We start from the raw sequence: 12,694 nt of genomic DNA, 5'->3' as shown, positions 1-12,694 counted from the left end.
TACTGTGGTGACCATTATTAACACATGTAGTTGACTCATTTTCAATATAAAATATAATTAGCTATAAACACATCTACATCTATTGTTCAAACCTTTGAAAATCAAACAAGAATCTTCTTTCCGGCAGCGGTCCGAATGGAAATGAAAATTAAGTAATGTGAATCAATGGCTGTAAAACTAATGAGGGGGGTAAATGCTCGATCAACCATTCAGAAGTGGCTAGATAGCGCCGATTAGGGAAGCCATTATCAGGATTCGGAATTCAAAAAAATCTCAATCCTAGGATTGAATTGTACAAAGATATCATCCTCCTCCCTTCTGCTTTCCTTCTCCCTCTTACCCCCCTAGCATCCCTTTTCCTCCTCCCCTTACCTTAGTCACACAACAGTGGTCAGAAGGGCCTTAAAATGTTGGCAGGCGCGTTGTCTGGTCCTCTCCCAGGCTCAACTGCAGTAGAAGAGCTGGAGTCTTGTGATGCGGCAACTCTCAGTCACTGATTGGCTAGGAGCGCACCACATAATGATGTCACCACACGGTGTGCTCCTAGCCTATCAGTGACTGAGAGTAACTGCATCATGGGACAAGATCTCTTCTACAGGCACTTGGGAAAGCCTGAAAGGATTGGATAATGCAACGGAGAAGGCAAGTATTATCTCACTGCCCTGGGCCAATCCTCAGCGTGTTTTGAATCCCATAATACAAGGGATTTACTGATTGCGACTCAAAAATTATCTTCCCTCGTGCTTATTATAATCATCGTCATGACCACCATTATGTAACTTTGCATTAACCATTCAGTATATGCAAGAGATCCAAAGAGAATGCATTCATAATTACGCAATTACATGACAATGTCCTAAAAGTACTCTGCTCTGTCCCCATCACACATCTCAAGGGGTAAGAGGGAATGTAAGCAATGTAAGTAAGCAATATGCATAAAAAATCAAAGTACGCGTCGTGGTCTCTCCTAAAGTCAGAAGAAATACACTAAGCAGCGGAGTGCTGCTGTCTTCACCCACAAGCCTGCACGGGAGGGACCAGTGCGGTATGTATATAAAGACTGAGCCAACACACCGCATTAAGAACTTTGTGATCTGAACCCATGTATACAGGCTGATATAGGGGTCTATGGGCCTGATTCAGACCCGGTCGCGAGCGCACAGCGCTCGCAACCGGGTCGATGGTGGGCCAGTGCGCATGCGCATGACGGAGCCGGTTCCGTCGTGCGCATGCGCGAGTCCCGGATAGCGACGGGCACTCCGTCGCTCCAGGTCTCGCAACAAAGGGGGCGAGCTGTCGATGTTGAGTGACAGCTCGCCCCCTTTGGTGGGTGGGCCGGGTGAGTGGTTGCCCAAACGGAGGCGTTCCCATGTGAACGCCTCCATTTGGGGGCGGCCCCACGTGATGTCAGTGGGAGAGATTTCTCTCTGGGGCTGGAGGCAACGAGACCCTACCACAAGGGTCTCGTCGCAAGCCCGATGGTCACGATGGTCTTGACCATCGCGACCATCTTACTGGCCGCTCGCTATAGCTGTGGGTTGTCACCTACAGCTATGCGAGAGGCCAGGAGGCCGTTCTAAAAAAAAAAGACCGGCCCTGATTCAGAGCGAGCGCTCTGTCAGAGCGACCGGCTCTGAATCAGGCCCTGTGTACCAAAGCTTGATGAGAGATAAAATTTGGAGAAAAATAAATTTTAACCAATCAGCTCTTGTCATTTTTCAAACACAGCTTGTAAAATGTAAGTTAGTGCTTTATCTCTCACAATTTTCTCTCTCTCCAGTCTTTAATAAATACCCCCCCTAAAGGTGGTTATATCTGCAGATGATGGTTGTTCAGACACACTGAACGGCCATCATCTGTGTCTTCCTGCGGGTCCCGGCGACCAGAAGGAGTGTCGGGGGCAGGTCCCGGCGGGTAGGGTCATGTCCCGCCCCCTCCCCGCGGCTGCCGCTGTGTGTGTACGGGCGGTCTGCAGACCACCAGTACACACCTGCCGATGGACAGATATGTCTGCAGACATATCTGTCCATCTACTGTGCAGCACAACCAATGCCATATGTTGGTGAACGTCGACGTTCACCGACATATCGCGGGAACACACTGCCCGAGCCAACACAGTGTGTCAGTGTGTACCCAGCTTAAGGAAACAAAGTATTTATCTCAACTTGCCAGTGAGCACTTTATACATTGTATCTAAAGCCGCGTATACACTAGTAGACATGGAAACGACAGCACGATTACGACAATGTAATCGTGCTGTCGTTTTCATGTCTAGTGATGTTCCTAGACTGAATGTTCACTCGTTCAGTCTAGGCACATCCATCATCCCCGCACATGCTGAACCAGACGGGATCGTCAGGTTGACCAGCATGTACGGGCGATGATAGATGTCGGAAACAACCAGCGGGTGCGCGCATCGCTGGTCATTTCCGACCAAAACATGCCCAATGCATGCACGATGCATGCGCGATTCGCAAGCGATTGCACGATAACAACATACCCCCCTTATCTCTCAAACACGCAGGAGACTGTAATTAGCCTTACTGATTAGTGAGATGACAGACTTGGGGGTAAATTTACTAAAGTGAGAGTTTTTAGAAGTGAGTTTTAAAAGTGATGTTGCCCATAGCAACTAATCAGATTCTACTTAACATTTAACTAGCACCTTCTAAAAGATAATAGCTAGAATCTGATTGGTTGCTATGGGCAACATCACTTTTAAAACTCACTTCTAAATACTCTCACTTTAGTAAATTTATCCCTTGGACTTTTATGGGTAACCATTTACAAATATTACTAAATTGAATAATGCAGCCAAAAGTGGTATTATTTCAAGCTATTTTCATGTATAATATTTTATTATAATACATTTGCATACTTGCTATATATGTGTGTTTTAGATATGTTAAGTGTCGGTGTCTATTAAATATGTATTTTTATTGAGAGAAGCTTTGATGAATTGAATTTGAGTCAAGTAATACAGTATACTATTTTATGCATAAAATCCACGTATAAGCGCAATCCATTTTTTTGTGTTTTTTTTATTTGTAGTTTATTTATATAGCCACACCTTATCAGAATGCTGTATAGATGTTTAATTATTTACATGAGTCACTGCCCTAATGGAGTTCACATTCTAACTTCACACAAACACACAAGGAGAGAGGAGGGGATTCAATTAGGAGCAATGTTCTTGCCCCTGCGAGTAAGTGCAGCTATATGCCGCACTTACGGTAGCGCTGGTTTTGTGGATTTTTGTTCACAGCCTCACAAAGCTGTTAGCAAAAGCACGCAAGTCTGCGCCACAAGGGGGGCGAGTTCCAATGCTGTTGCCGAGAGCTTATATGCTGTCGCAATGGCAACTCGCCCCTCTCGCATGCGGGGGGCGAGTTTATTGAATTCCCACTACAGGCTTAACAGCAGTCAGTTAACATACTAGTATTATTTGGAATGTAGGAAGAAACTGGAGCACCCAGATGAAACCCACACAAACATGGTTAAAACATACAAACTCAACACAGATAGGACCTTCATTGGCATCTAACCCAATGCCACAGTTCTGTGAGGCCTCCACAGTGCCATTGTTATTATTATTATTATTATTTTTACTATATATTATTATATTGTGTCTTACAGAGCCTATTTTAATATTACAGAACTAAATCTGAAATACTGTAACAACGACCTGCTCACGATAATGAATAGACAATACTTTCTTTAAAATAGCAGAAAGTAATGTCAAACATATCAGAAATCATTGCACTAGTACCAAATTAGGACATGTAGGTGAAAGTATGCTTAGAATGCACCTTTACTAAGATGGAAAATGGCACTAAATGGTGAGAATGTTCTGTAATAATGTTATAACAATGGATCTCTATGTTAAGCAATGTAACAAAAAGGCATAAAAAGAATATGATATAAATTAATAAATATAAACTGTTGGAAGAATTCTTCCCCATGTTGGAAGACTTGTTCACACATATAAAGGTTTTGGTACTGTTTATAAGCATTTTAACATGAGAACCCGATAAAACAAATGCATGTAAAATAAGGCGTTTCTGTATATGGAGCAATTTACATATTTGTAGACATGTAGTAATGTGTCATAGATTTTACACAAATTACATTGAATCTATGTAGTTCACCTATGTTAACAAAACTAATGAACAGAATTATGGAGCTTGCAATGTAATAATTACTACATTTGTAATCAACTTGTACTTTGCTTTGATTCTTATTGCACTGAAGCTACAACAGAAAACTGACACAGTAAATAAGAGCATAGCCCATTTTTCTCTCCTCCCTGTGCTCCCTTTAGGTCCTCAGCATAGTTAGTGCATGTTTTCTATGCTGGAGTCAGAGGAATGTGAGTCATGCACAGACCTGAGTCCTGGGAACAAGTTAAGACACTGTCACTTATAAATGCAGCAGGCTCGTGCTTTGTCAACAGCCTATAGGACCATTTATTTCATACATTACATCCAGCCATTACCACAAATAATGGCTGCTTCTACTTTATTAATCATATAAAATACAAAAGCAAACAGACCTGCAAAGCAATAGCTACAGGGCTGGTTACATAAGAAAAAAACATGACACAAGGCAGTAATCGGTTTATCACCTCCCACAGTACACTTTTTGTGTTGATACCTTGTTTATACAAAGCTATGTCATGCAATAAATGTATAATGTTATCCAATAGCAGCAGCCTACTGAAAACAACTCATTCAGTAACGGGATTGTTTATCCATCAGACAAATAGCCAAATAATCCTGGCATGTTTCCCTTTCTGCTTCTGCTTTCCTCTCTCATCAGCATTCAGAAAATAACCTCACTCAAAATGCCACTGAGAACATATCAAACAGAGCACTTTTTAATTACCACATGTGGTTTGTGGTTGTTCACTGTGTGACAAATATTTCTATATAAACGCCATAGTCTTCTAACCCATTGCGGAACTACAGTGGTAAATATCCACTATCCTCAGAAAACACCAACAATGCAGATGGATACAGTCATAATAACGTCCACTTGGATTCGGGCGCTCAGAATGCCGGGGCCGGAATTCCGACATCTGTCAGAATCCTGGTGCCAGCAACCTGACTGCCGGAATCCAAAAAGTAAGCCAAAGGTAAGTACCGGGGTTAGGGGGAAGGTTAGCATTAGGGGGGAGGGTTAGGTTTAGGGTGCGGGGAGGGGGAGGTTAAGTTTAGGCACTAGGGGGGGAGGAGGTTATTTTCAGGCACTGGGGAGGGAGGGTTAGAGAGAGGGGGAAAGTTAGGATACCGACCTTCAGGTGTCGGTATCCTAACACTGTTGGGATGCGGTCGTCGGGATACCGAACGCCCGGATCCCAAGCGCCGACATCAATACCCAACCCGGTGCAGATACATTCATGCTTCTCGTATTAATGTATTGGCTTCTCATTTTCTTCACTCTACCTCACGAAATACAAACCAGGAGGGAAATAAGTGTAAGCCGCACAATTGGATGTGTTTAAAGCTCCAGTTCAAAGCACTGTGCGGGTGAAACAGCACACTGATTCTGGGATGTTACCCCATCAGGTGTGAGATATTGGTCTGGGACCTAATACATCTGAAACATTGTTCTAGTTCACAACGTTCTGATCTTTTCAACGTTCTGAAACACACCAGAGTGACGCTGTGACTCACGTCATCAAGACGTTCACCCTCTTTTCAAGAAGAAACCTTAGGATCTGGGAGAGTGGCCTCCACTACAGAGATTTCAAGAGGACCCCATAAAATGAATTGGTCTCCCACTTGTTCCGGGAGAGTAGGCAAGTGTGTGCTAACCACAGTGCCACTGTATAATTGACATGAAGATTACTTACATTATTGGTCTACTACATAAGCAATGCTATAACAATGACTAGCTCACAATAATGCACAAACAATAATTCAGAAAGTAAAGTGACATGTATCACAGGTCAACTCACTTGCTTCACAAATGAAATATGGTCTGATCTAGGCATGTGCAGGCTCGGATAGGCTTGAATTTTCCCGCCAAGTTCATTCCTGGACAAAAGTCCATGGAAGATGATGTTTGTCCATGAAAGATGACGTTTTGCCTCTTTCTGAGACCCGATTTTAGTCCAGGAATGATGATGTTTTCCATGAAAGATGACGTTTTGCCTCTTTCTGAGACCCGATTTTTGGCAGGAAAAATCAGAACTTGGCGGGAAAATTCGAACCTATCCGAGCCTGCACATCCCTAGTCTGATCTAGTGCTTGAAGCATATCTGCAATTTACCTAATTTACCCCTTTGGAACTATTGTTGCTATTGGCACCTTCCTTTGCCTACTTTGAGCAGGTTCGAGAGCTGTTTGTCCTAGGCATTGTGCAATGTGAACTTCCTGCACGTGTCTGATTGCCTAAAGAAATCTATGGGCTTCTTTCCACAGAAATCCCAGAGAGGGATCCTTCTGTTCCCTCCTTTCCCTTGCATGTAATGGCCCATGGTCATAAACCCAGAAATCATAATTTCGCATGGGACAGCTCGTATCGGAAGAGTTGTCCCATGTGTAAGTAATCATGCATGCGGCCTCAATAAATGCCAGTATGCATACAATAACGGGTGAATGTACTGTACAAGATACATATATATACATATATATCAGCTTTTTATCTGCGAGTGCGATAAAAAGGAATAAGACATAGAGAAATTGGAATAATCCATGTTAAATAGCCCCCCTAAAAGTCTAGATCCGCCCCTGGGCTACAGAGGGCAGAAAATGGTATACATGCTATACAAAGTCCCACCAGACTTGCTCCCAATTATGTATATGTTTTATTTTTATATATACCTGTATGCTGCATTTATAGACTAGTACAGTAAACTGTTTTATGTTTATATGTAAGTGAAAGTTTGCCAACATGTTCGTGTCAGTCTGTGAATGTGAACTAAGTTTATATCTATAAGAAAATAAAGTTTCCTGATTAACAGGATTCACAACATTGGCCAGATTAAGGTTTGTTGGTACTCCAGCGCAACAAACTTGTAGGGAACCCATCCAATGAAGCAAATGATTTACTGGCAATGGTATTACAAAGTATACAGTACTTAATATTCCTAGCACCACAAATGTATTGAACACACTTGGGTGCTCCCAGTTCACATCATGCCTCACTATAGTGCCCCCAGATCACATTATGCCATAATGCATTGCACCCAGGTCACATTATGCCACACAGTGCTGCCCAGTCACCAGTTTACATTGTACCACACTGTAGTGCCCCCATTAAACATAATGCCGCTGTGATCCCAGACCACATTATGTCACACTGTAGTGCCCTCAGTTCACAATACACACAGGTAAGGAATAGTATAATGATGCAGGTTTGGTATTTTTTGTCATGGGAGATTATATCTACATTATTGTCATTTATGTTTAGTGGACCTTTAAGATGAAATAAGACAATAAAAGTACATTCACTGTGTGTATACTGCATGTATGCACACATACACTAAGGAAGATTATAAGAACACTGATAAGACCTGCAAGAAAGAGGAAATTGCTGCCACTCACCTGTATCTATGAATGATGGCATTAAAGAGTCGCCCATCTCGCCAGCATGTGGTAAAGTTTTCACAGCAGATTCCCCTATAGCCGTCTGTAGCTTGCTTTGTCCAAAGAAGAAGTTTTTCTTTGGCTGACATATCCTCTGACTCTCCAGTAACATGGATGTCAGAAATCTGAAAAAACAAGTAACAAATATGGCATGATGAGAACACTCTTTATGTAATGACATGTCCTGAATATTTAGAATATTATATGGTAATGGCACTGCAAGCGCTAAGCCTGTAAACCTGACTGCTCAACAAATTGTCTAATATTAAGACATAAAAGGACAAGAGAAAACAAAATAAGACGTATTATGCTGCTTTATCCACAGTGGCGCACAATTTAACTATAGAATGTAAGCGTGGTAACCGCTATGTCTGTCTGTTATTACCCAATCTTGTTTTATTATTGTTTCCAATTGTAAAGTGCAAGTGAATATGCTGAGCTATATAAGTAACTCTAAGGGCCAAATGTAATAGGTAGTCTGTTTTAGTAACAGTACAAACTCGCACTTTCTCGCACTTTTAAAAAGTGCGAGTTTGTACTGAAACTCACAAATTCAATAGCCTGCAAACTTTTCAGCTCGAGGCTACTGCATTTGCGAGTGCAGGCGAGTTTAGGACACCTTTTAATGCGAGTAGCATTAAAAGGTGCGAGTTTTAGAGAAGCCATCACAGATCAGTGAGATCCGTGATGGCTTCTGTGTGTGTTAAAAAAAAAAAAAAACGTGCACCCCCTCCCCAAAAGCATAACCAGCCCCCGGGATTTATAAAGCCTGTTCTGGTTCTAAAAATACAGGGGCCAAAATGCATAGGGGGCCCCTGTATATTAAGAACCAGCACAGGGCTTTGTTGAGCTGGTCCTGGTTCTGGAAAATAAGGGGACAAAACGAGTAGGGGTCCCCTGAAAATTCCAGAACCAGCACCGAACTCTTTCTAGCAGGGGGATAATGCCACAGCCAGGGAAAACCTTTCACTGGTTTCCCCGGCCAAAGCATTATCTCTGACTGCTAGTCAGTCCAGGCCGGGGATCCCTGGGGAGTTGGGTACCCCCCCCCAATAAAGGGGTACCCCTCACCAGGGCACCCCAGGCCTAGACTGATAGCCCGGGGCTATCCCCGGCACCCTAGGGAGGTGGGTGCCGGGTTGATAGTGTAAAGTGTAAAGTGTAAAATTTTATTTTCCATATTGTCTATTTGTAGAACCACAAGTACCAGCAAGCCTCCCCTGCATGCTAGTATTTGGAGAACCACAAATACCAGCATGCGGGGCATTATGGGCCCGCTGGCACTTGTAGTTCCACAACTAAAGAAATACGTAAATAAAAAAAACATACACCGTGAAAGTATAATTTTAATTAAACATACACTCACACTCACACATACTCACCTAGTATCCGAAGTAATCCATAGGGGTGTACCTGAAAAAAAAAATCCATACTCACCTCTCCTATGCGTAGATCACGTCCTCTTCTGCAAGTAGGCAATCCAGGGGTTAAAATAAAAAAACGCCAAAAAACCGAACCATACGGACCGAGCAAAGGTATGTGTGTACACATACCTTTGCTCCGCGTAAATGACCGGGGCACACGTGTGCCCCGTCAGTGCAGGGGCCGCCAGCCAATCAGGGAGCATCTCCGTCGGAGCAGCTCCCTGATTATCTGAATGCGGCCAGCCTCTGTCTCCCATAGACGTCTATGGTGAGAAATCCCCATAGCCGTCTATGGTGGGAGCCGCTACATAGTAACCGCAAGATTAATTGATGTTAATCTTGTGGTTACATCAATGATACAATGTCGCGACATTGTATCATTGATGTAACCACATAGACGTCTATGGTGAGAAATCCCCATAGCCGTCTATGGTGGGAGCCGCTACATAGTAACCGCAAGATTAATTGATGTTAATCTTGTGGTTACATCAATGATACAATTAGTACATTGCCAAACAAGAGATTCATTCTGGAACTTAGAGAACTTGAAAAGCAAATATAAGAAATAGCTATGTAAAACTATCAATGAGGGCAAAGGCATGAGACGATTTCAAAGACTTTTAAAGGGCCATCCTCATCTGTTTGAGTAGGGCAAATTCACTGTTTCCATGATAGAGATGGAATAAACTATAGCCCGGGTACTGTACAAATCTAGGCTTTATGGAATGGTGTCAGAGAACTATTGTTGAAGAAAACTCATTTACAATCTCATCTGTTATAGACAGCAAAATACCCAGTACTTAGGGAAGGTTTATATTTCAGCAGGACAATTTCTCAGCACAAACAAAAGTCACTTTGATGTGGATTAAATACTATTGGGTATATTTACTGCCAGGTTTGATTGTAGCGGTTTCCCAGTGGGATTGCACCCAGACGATTTACTAAACTCAAAACTGGCGCAATCCAAACAATAAAGCACTTCAGAACAAAAAAAGCCATTAATTTCTGATCAAAGGAACAGAAACTCCATATTTACTAAGTGATTCCATTACCATCCTGAGGTCAAACCTTCTAAAGAAAAATGACCTGCCTCTGGCGTGTTTGTAAAAAGCCATGCACAGGTCCCTAGGATGTATGCGTGCTTTTTTATTCAAAAAGCAAAAATTAACAATTGTTTTTTTTGTTTGTTTTTTAATGGTGTGGTTTGTACCCCATACAATTTTCTTTCTTTTTTATTGCATTTTTTTATAATAAAAAGGGGAAAGGGATACAGAAAGAAGAAAAGTGAAAATTAAGAGAAGTAAGGATTTTCACATTGTAATCCAGCAACTCAGGGTTAACAATCATTAGAGAAGTTACATAGACAACATGACAGTTGATGAGAAAGCTGTCAGCAGGCACAGAAATCACATCTAGCGGAACCAATATGGGCCTATAACGGAAGCAACAAAAGTGCTGGTCAGCTCTCGGGGAGGGGATTGATAGTCCAAATGTTAGGGAAGAGTCTCAAATGAGACAGCCTTATCATCTATTATACTGGAGATATGCTCCATTAAATATAAATTATGTTATATATACCAGATAGAGAGGTAGATGAAATCCCGACAGCCGGCATGCAGGTGCTCACAATTCCGACGCCAGCATCCCGACGGTAAATAGTGGGGTTAGGGTTGAGGGTTAGGCAGCACTAGGGGGAACTTTAGGTTTAGGGTACGGGGATGGAGGGTTAGGGGTAGGGTTAGGATACTTACCGACAGGTGTCGGTATCCCAAACCTGTCGGGATGCCGGGGTCGGGATTTTGACCGTCGGGATCTCGAGCGTCAGAATCCTGTGCCCAACCCGCCAGATAGAGCCCCAAGCATAAAATAACCCCACTATACTGTTTCATTCATTCCATTCAATTTTAGACTCTAAGAAGGCTGTGCAGCTTATCTTTATATTTTGAGATCTGTCCCAACGAAGATGTGGGACAGCATTAAAGTCTCCTACTAGGAACACCAAGCACTTGGCAAACTTGTCCAAAAGTTCAGCAGAAGGAACACTGGACCTGCTTCAGACCCGCTCATTAAGATGCGTTCGCTCGTAGCTGCCGATGGTTCGCATTGTGCGCATGCATACGCATCGCAGTGTGCATGCGCAAACTACTGCAAGAGATCGGGAAGTGTTTGCTCGCTGCGCATAAATAGCCCAGCAGAGTGAGTGACAGGAGAAGCCGTTTGTGGGTGGTGACAGGGGCACTGAAGTGCTCGCAGTGCTTGCGGTAGGGTATGGTCAACCACAAGCGCTGCAATCGCATCCTATGGTACCCGATATACCGATGGTTGCATAAACTTCCTGGAGATGATGTGCGCAAGTGGGCGTCTTAAGACAGGCTGGTGGGCGTCTGCATACACAATGCGTTCGCACACCAAGACATAGTGGGCGTGCTAATGCCTTGTCGTGCGATCGCCTGCCCTCCCAAATTTGCATAAGCATCGTGGAAGCGAACGCATTAGCGAGCAGGTCTGAATAAGGTCCACTGTTCTGTATTAAGAGAGCTAATCAAAGCAATCGTAAAAATTAATTAATCAAGCGTGGCCTCTGATTGGCTGGCAGCCAAACAAATGACGGAAACCAACCAACACATATATCTTTACATGTCCGAGGGGTCTATGCAAATAATTTTTTTATTTTATCAAGTCCCGGGGAGTCTACTGGACAAGTGGTCCGAGGTACGCAAGGAGATAGGTGAGTATTGGAATATTCTTTTAAGGAAAACCATGGGAATACTACAGGAGAAGTGGGCCGATCACCTGGCAGAAGGTAAGTATGTGTGAGTGTGTTTTGTATGTAATAAAACTGTACTTTCAACGCTGTGTGTGTACTGTTTATTTAACAATTATTTTTACAGTGGTGGTACAGGTGCCGGCTAACTGCTGGCACTTGTAGTTCTACAAGTGCCAAAGGGCAGAAACGCTGGCACCTGTAGTCCCACTGATAAAAACAATAGTTACCAGCTTTTATTCACACTATTACCCCTGCACCCACTGGCCTGGGGTGCAGGGAAGAGCCCCGGGGTTCAGCCTAAGCCACCAGGAACTCAGAGCCCAGTGCTTGTTCATAAAATACGGGGGAACCAATCCCCCCCCCACCCCGTATTTTTAGAGCCAGGACAGTCTCAAGGGGCCCGAAGCTGGTTATGCTTTGGAGGGGGGAACCCCACATCATTTGTTTTTTAATTAACCCTTTATTTTTATAATTAGAGCCAGAAACATACACGGATCACTCTGATCTGTGTATGTTTCTGCAAGACATATTCTGCTTAGGGGGGGTCTATTTCAAACTTCTATTACAGTAGCGGTTCTTGGTAAATTCCCGTGTTGCATCCCTCTCTATGGAAAGTACTGCCGTGTTCAGATAGTGGTGTATTCATTTCTACTGTTATTTATGGGTGCATTTTAACTTAGGAATCAGCCGTGTTCACATGTTAAAATGATAGAAAATACACCCGTTTTTTTCCTTAGTAAATTCCCGTATTTGAAAAAATGGCAAATGACTCCCGTGATTGCAATCTCAGACAAACACGGAGCTTAGTAAATGTACCCCTTAGTTAAAGTTTATTTTTTTTATGTATGGCTTTATTGTTGTTAATATAATCTCTTTATAAAGTGCATTTGATGAGGCTCTAGGCACATTCT

At 42.9% G+C, this 12,694-nt stretch overlaps 1 protein-coding gene across 1 annotated transcript in view; it reads right to left on the bottom strand.

The window, feature by feature from the left end:
• The window catches only part of DST (dystonin), a 637,844-nt gene that overhangs the window by 350,479 nt on the left and 274,671 nt on the right, over positions 1-12,694 (bottom strand). Inside the window, exon 10 of the mRNA XM_088455927.1 lies at positions 7,551-7,717. Within this exon, the coding sequence (XP_088312053.1) occupies positions 7,551-7,717 (167 nt within the window). The remainder of the gene's footprint in view (positions 1-7,550; positions 7,718-12,694) is intronic.

This window comes from Taudactylus pleione, unplaced genomic scaffold, assembly GCF_031769625.1.
Source record: "Taudactylus pleione unplaced genomic scaffold, aTauple2 ptg000678l, whole genome shotgun sequence".
Lineage (NCBI taxonomy): Eukaryota > Metazoa > Chordata > Amphibia > Anura > Myobatrachidae > Taudactylus > Taudactylus pleione.
Note: the sequence above shows the minus strand (reverse complement) of the source record. Positions and strands in the feature narration are given on the sequence as shown.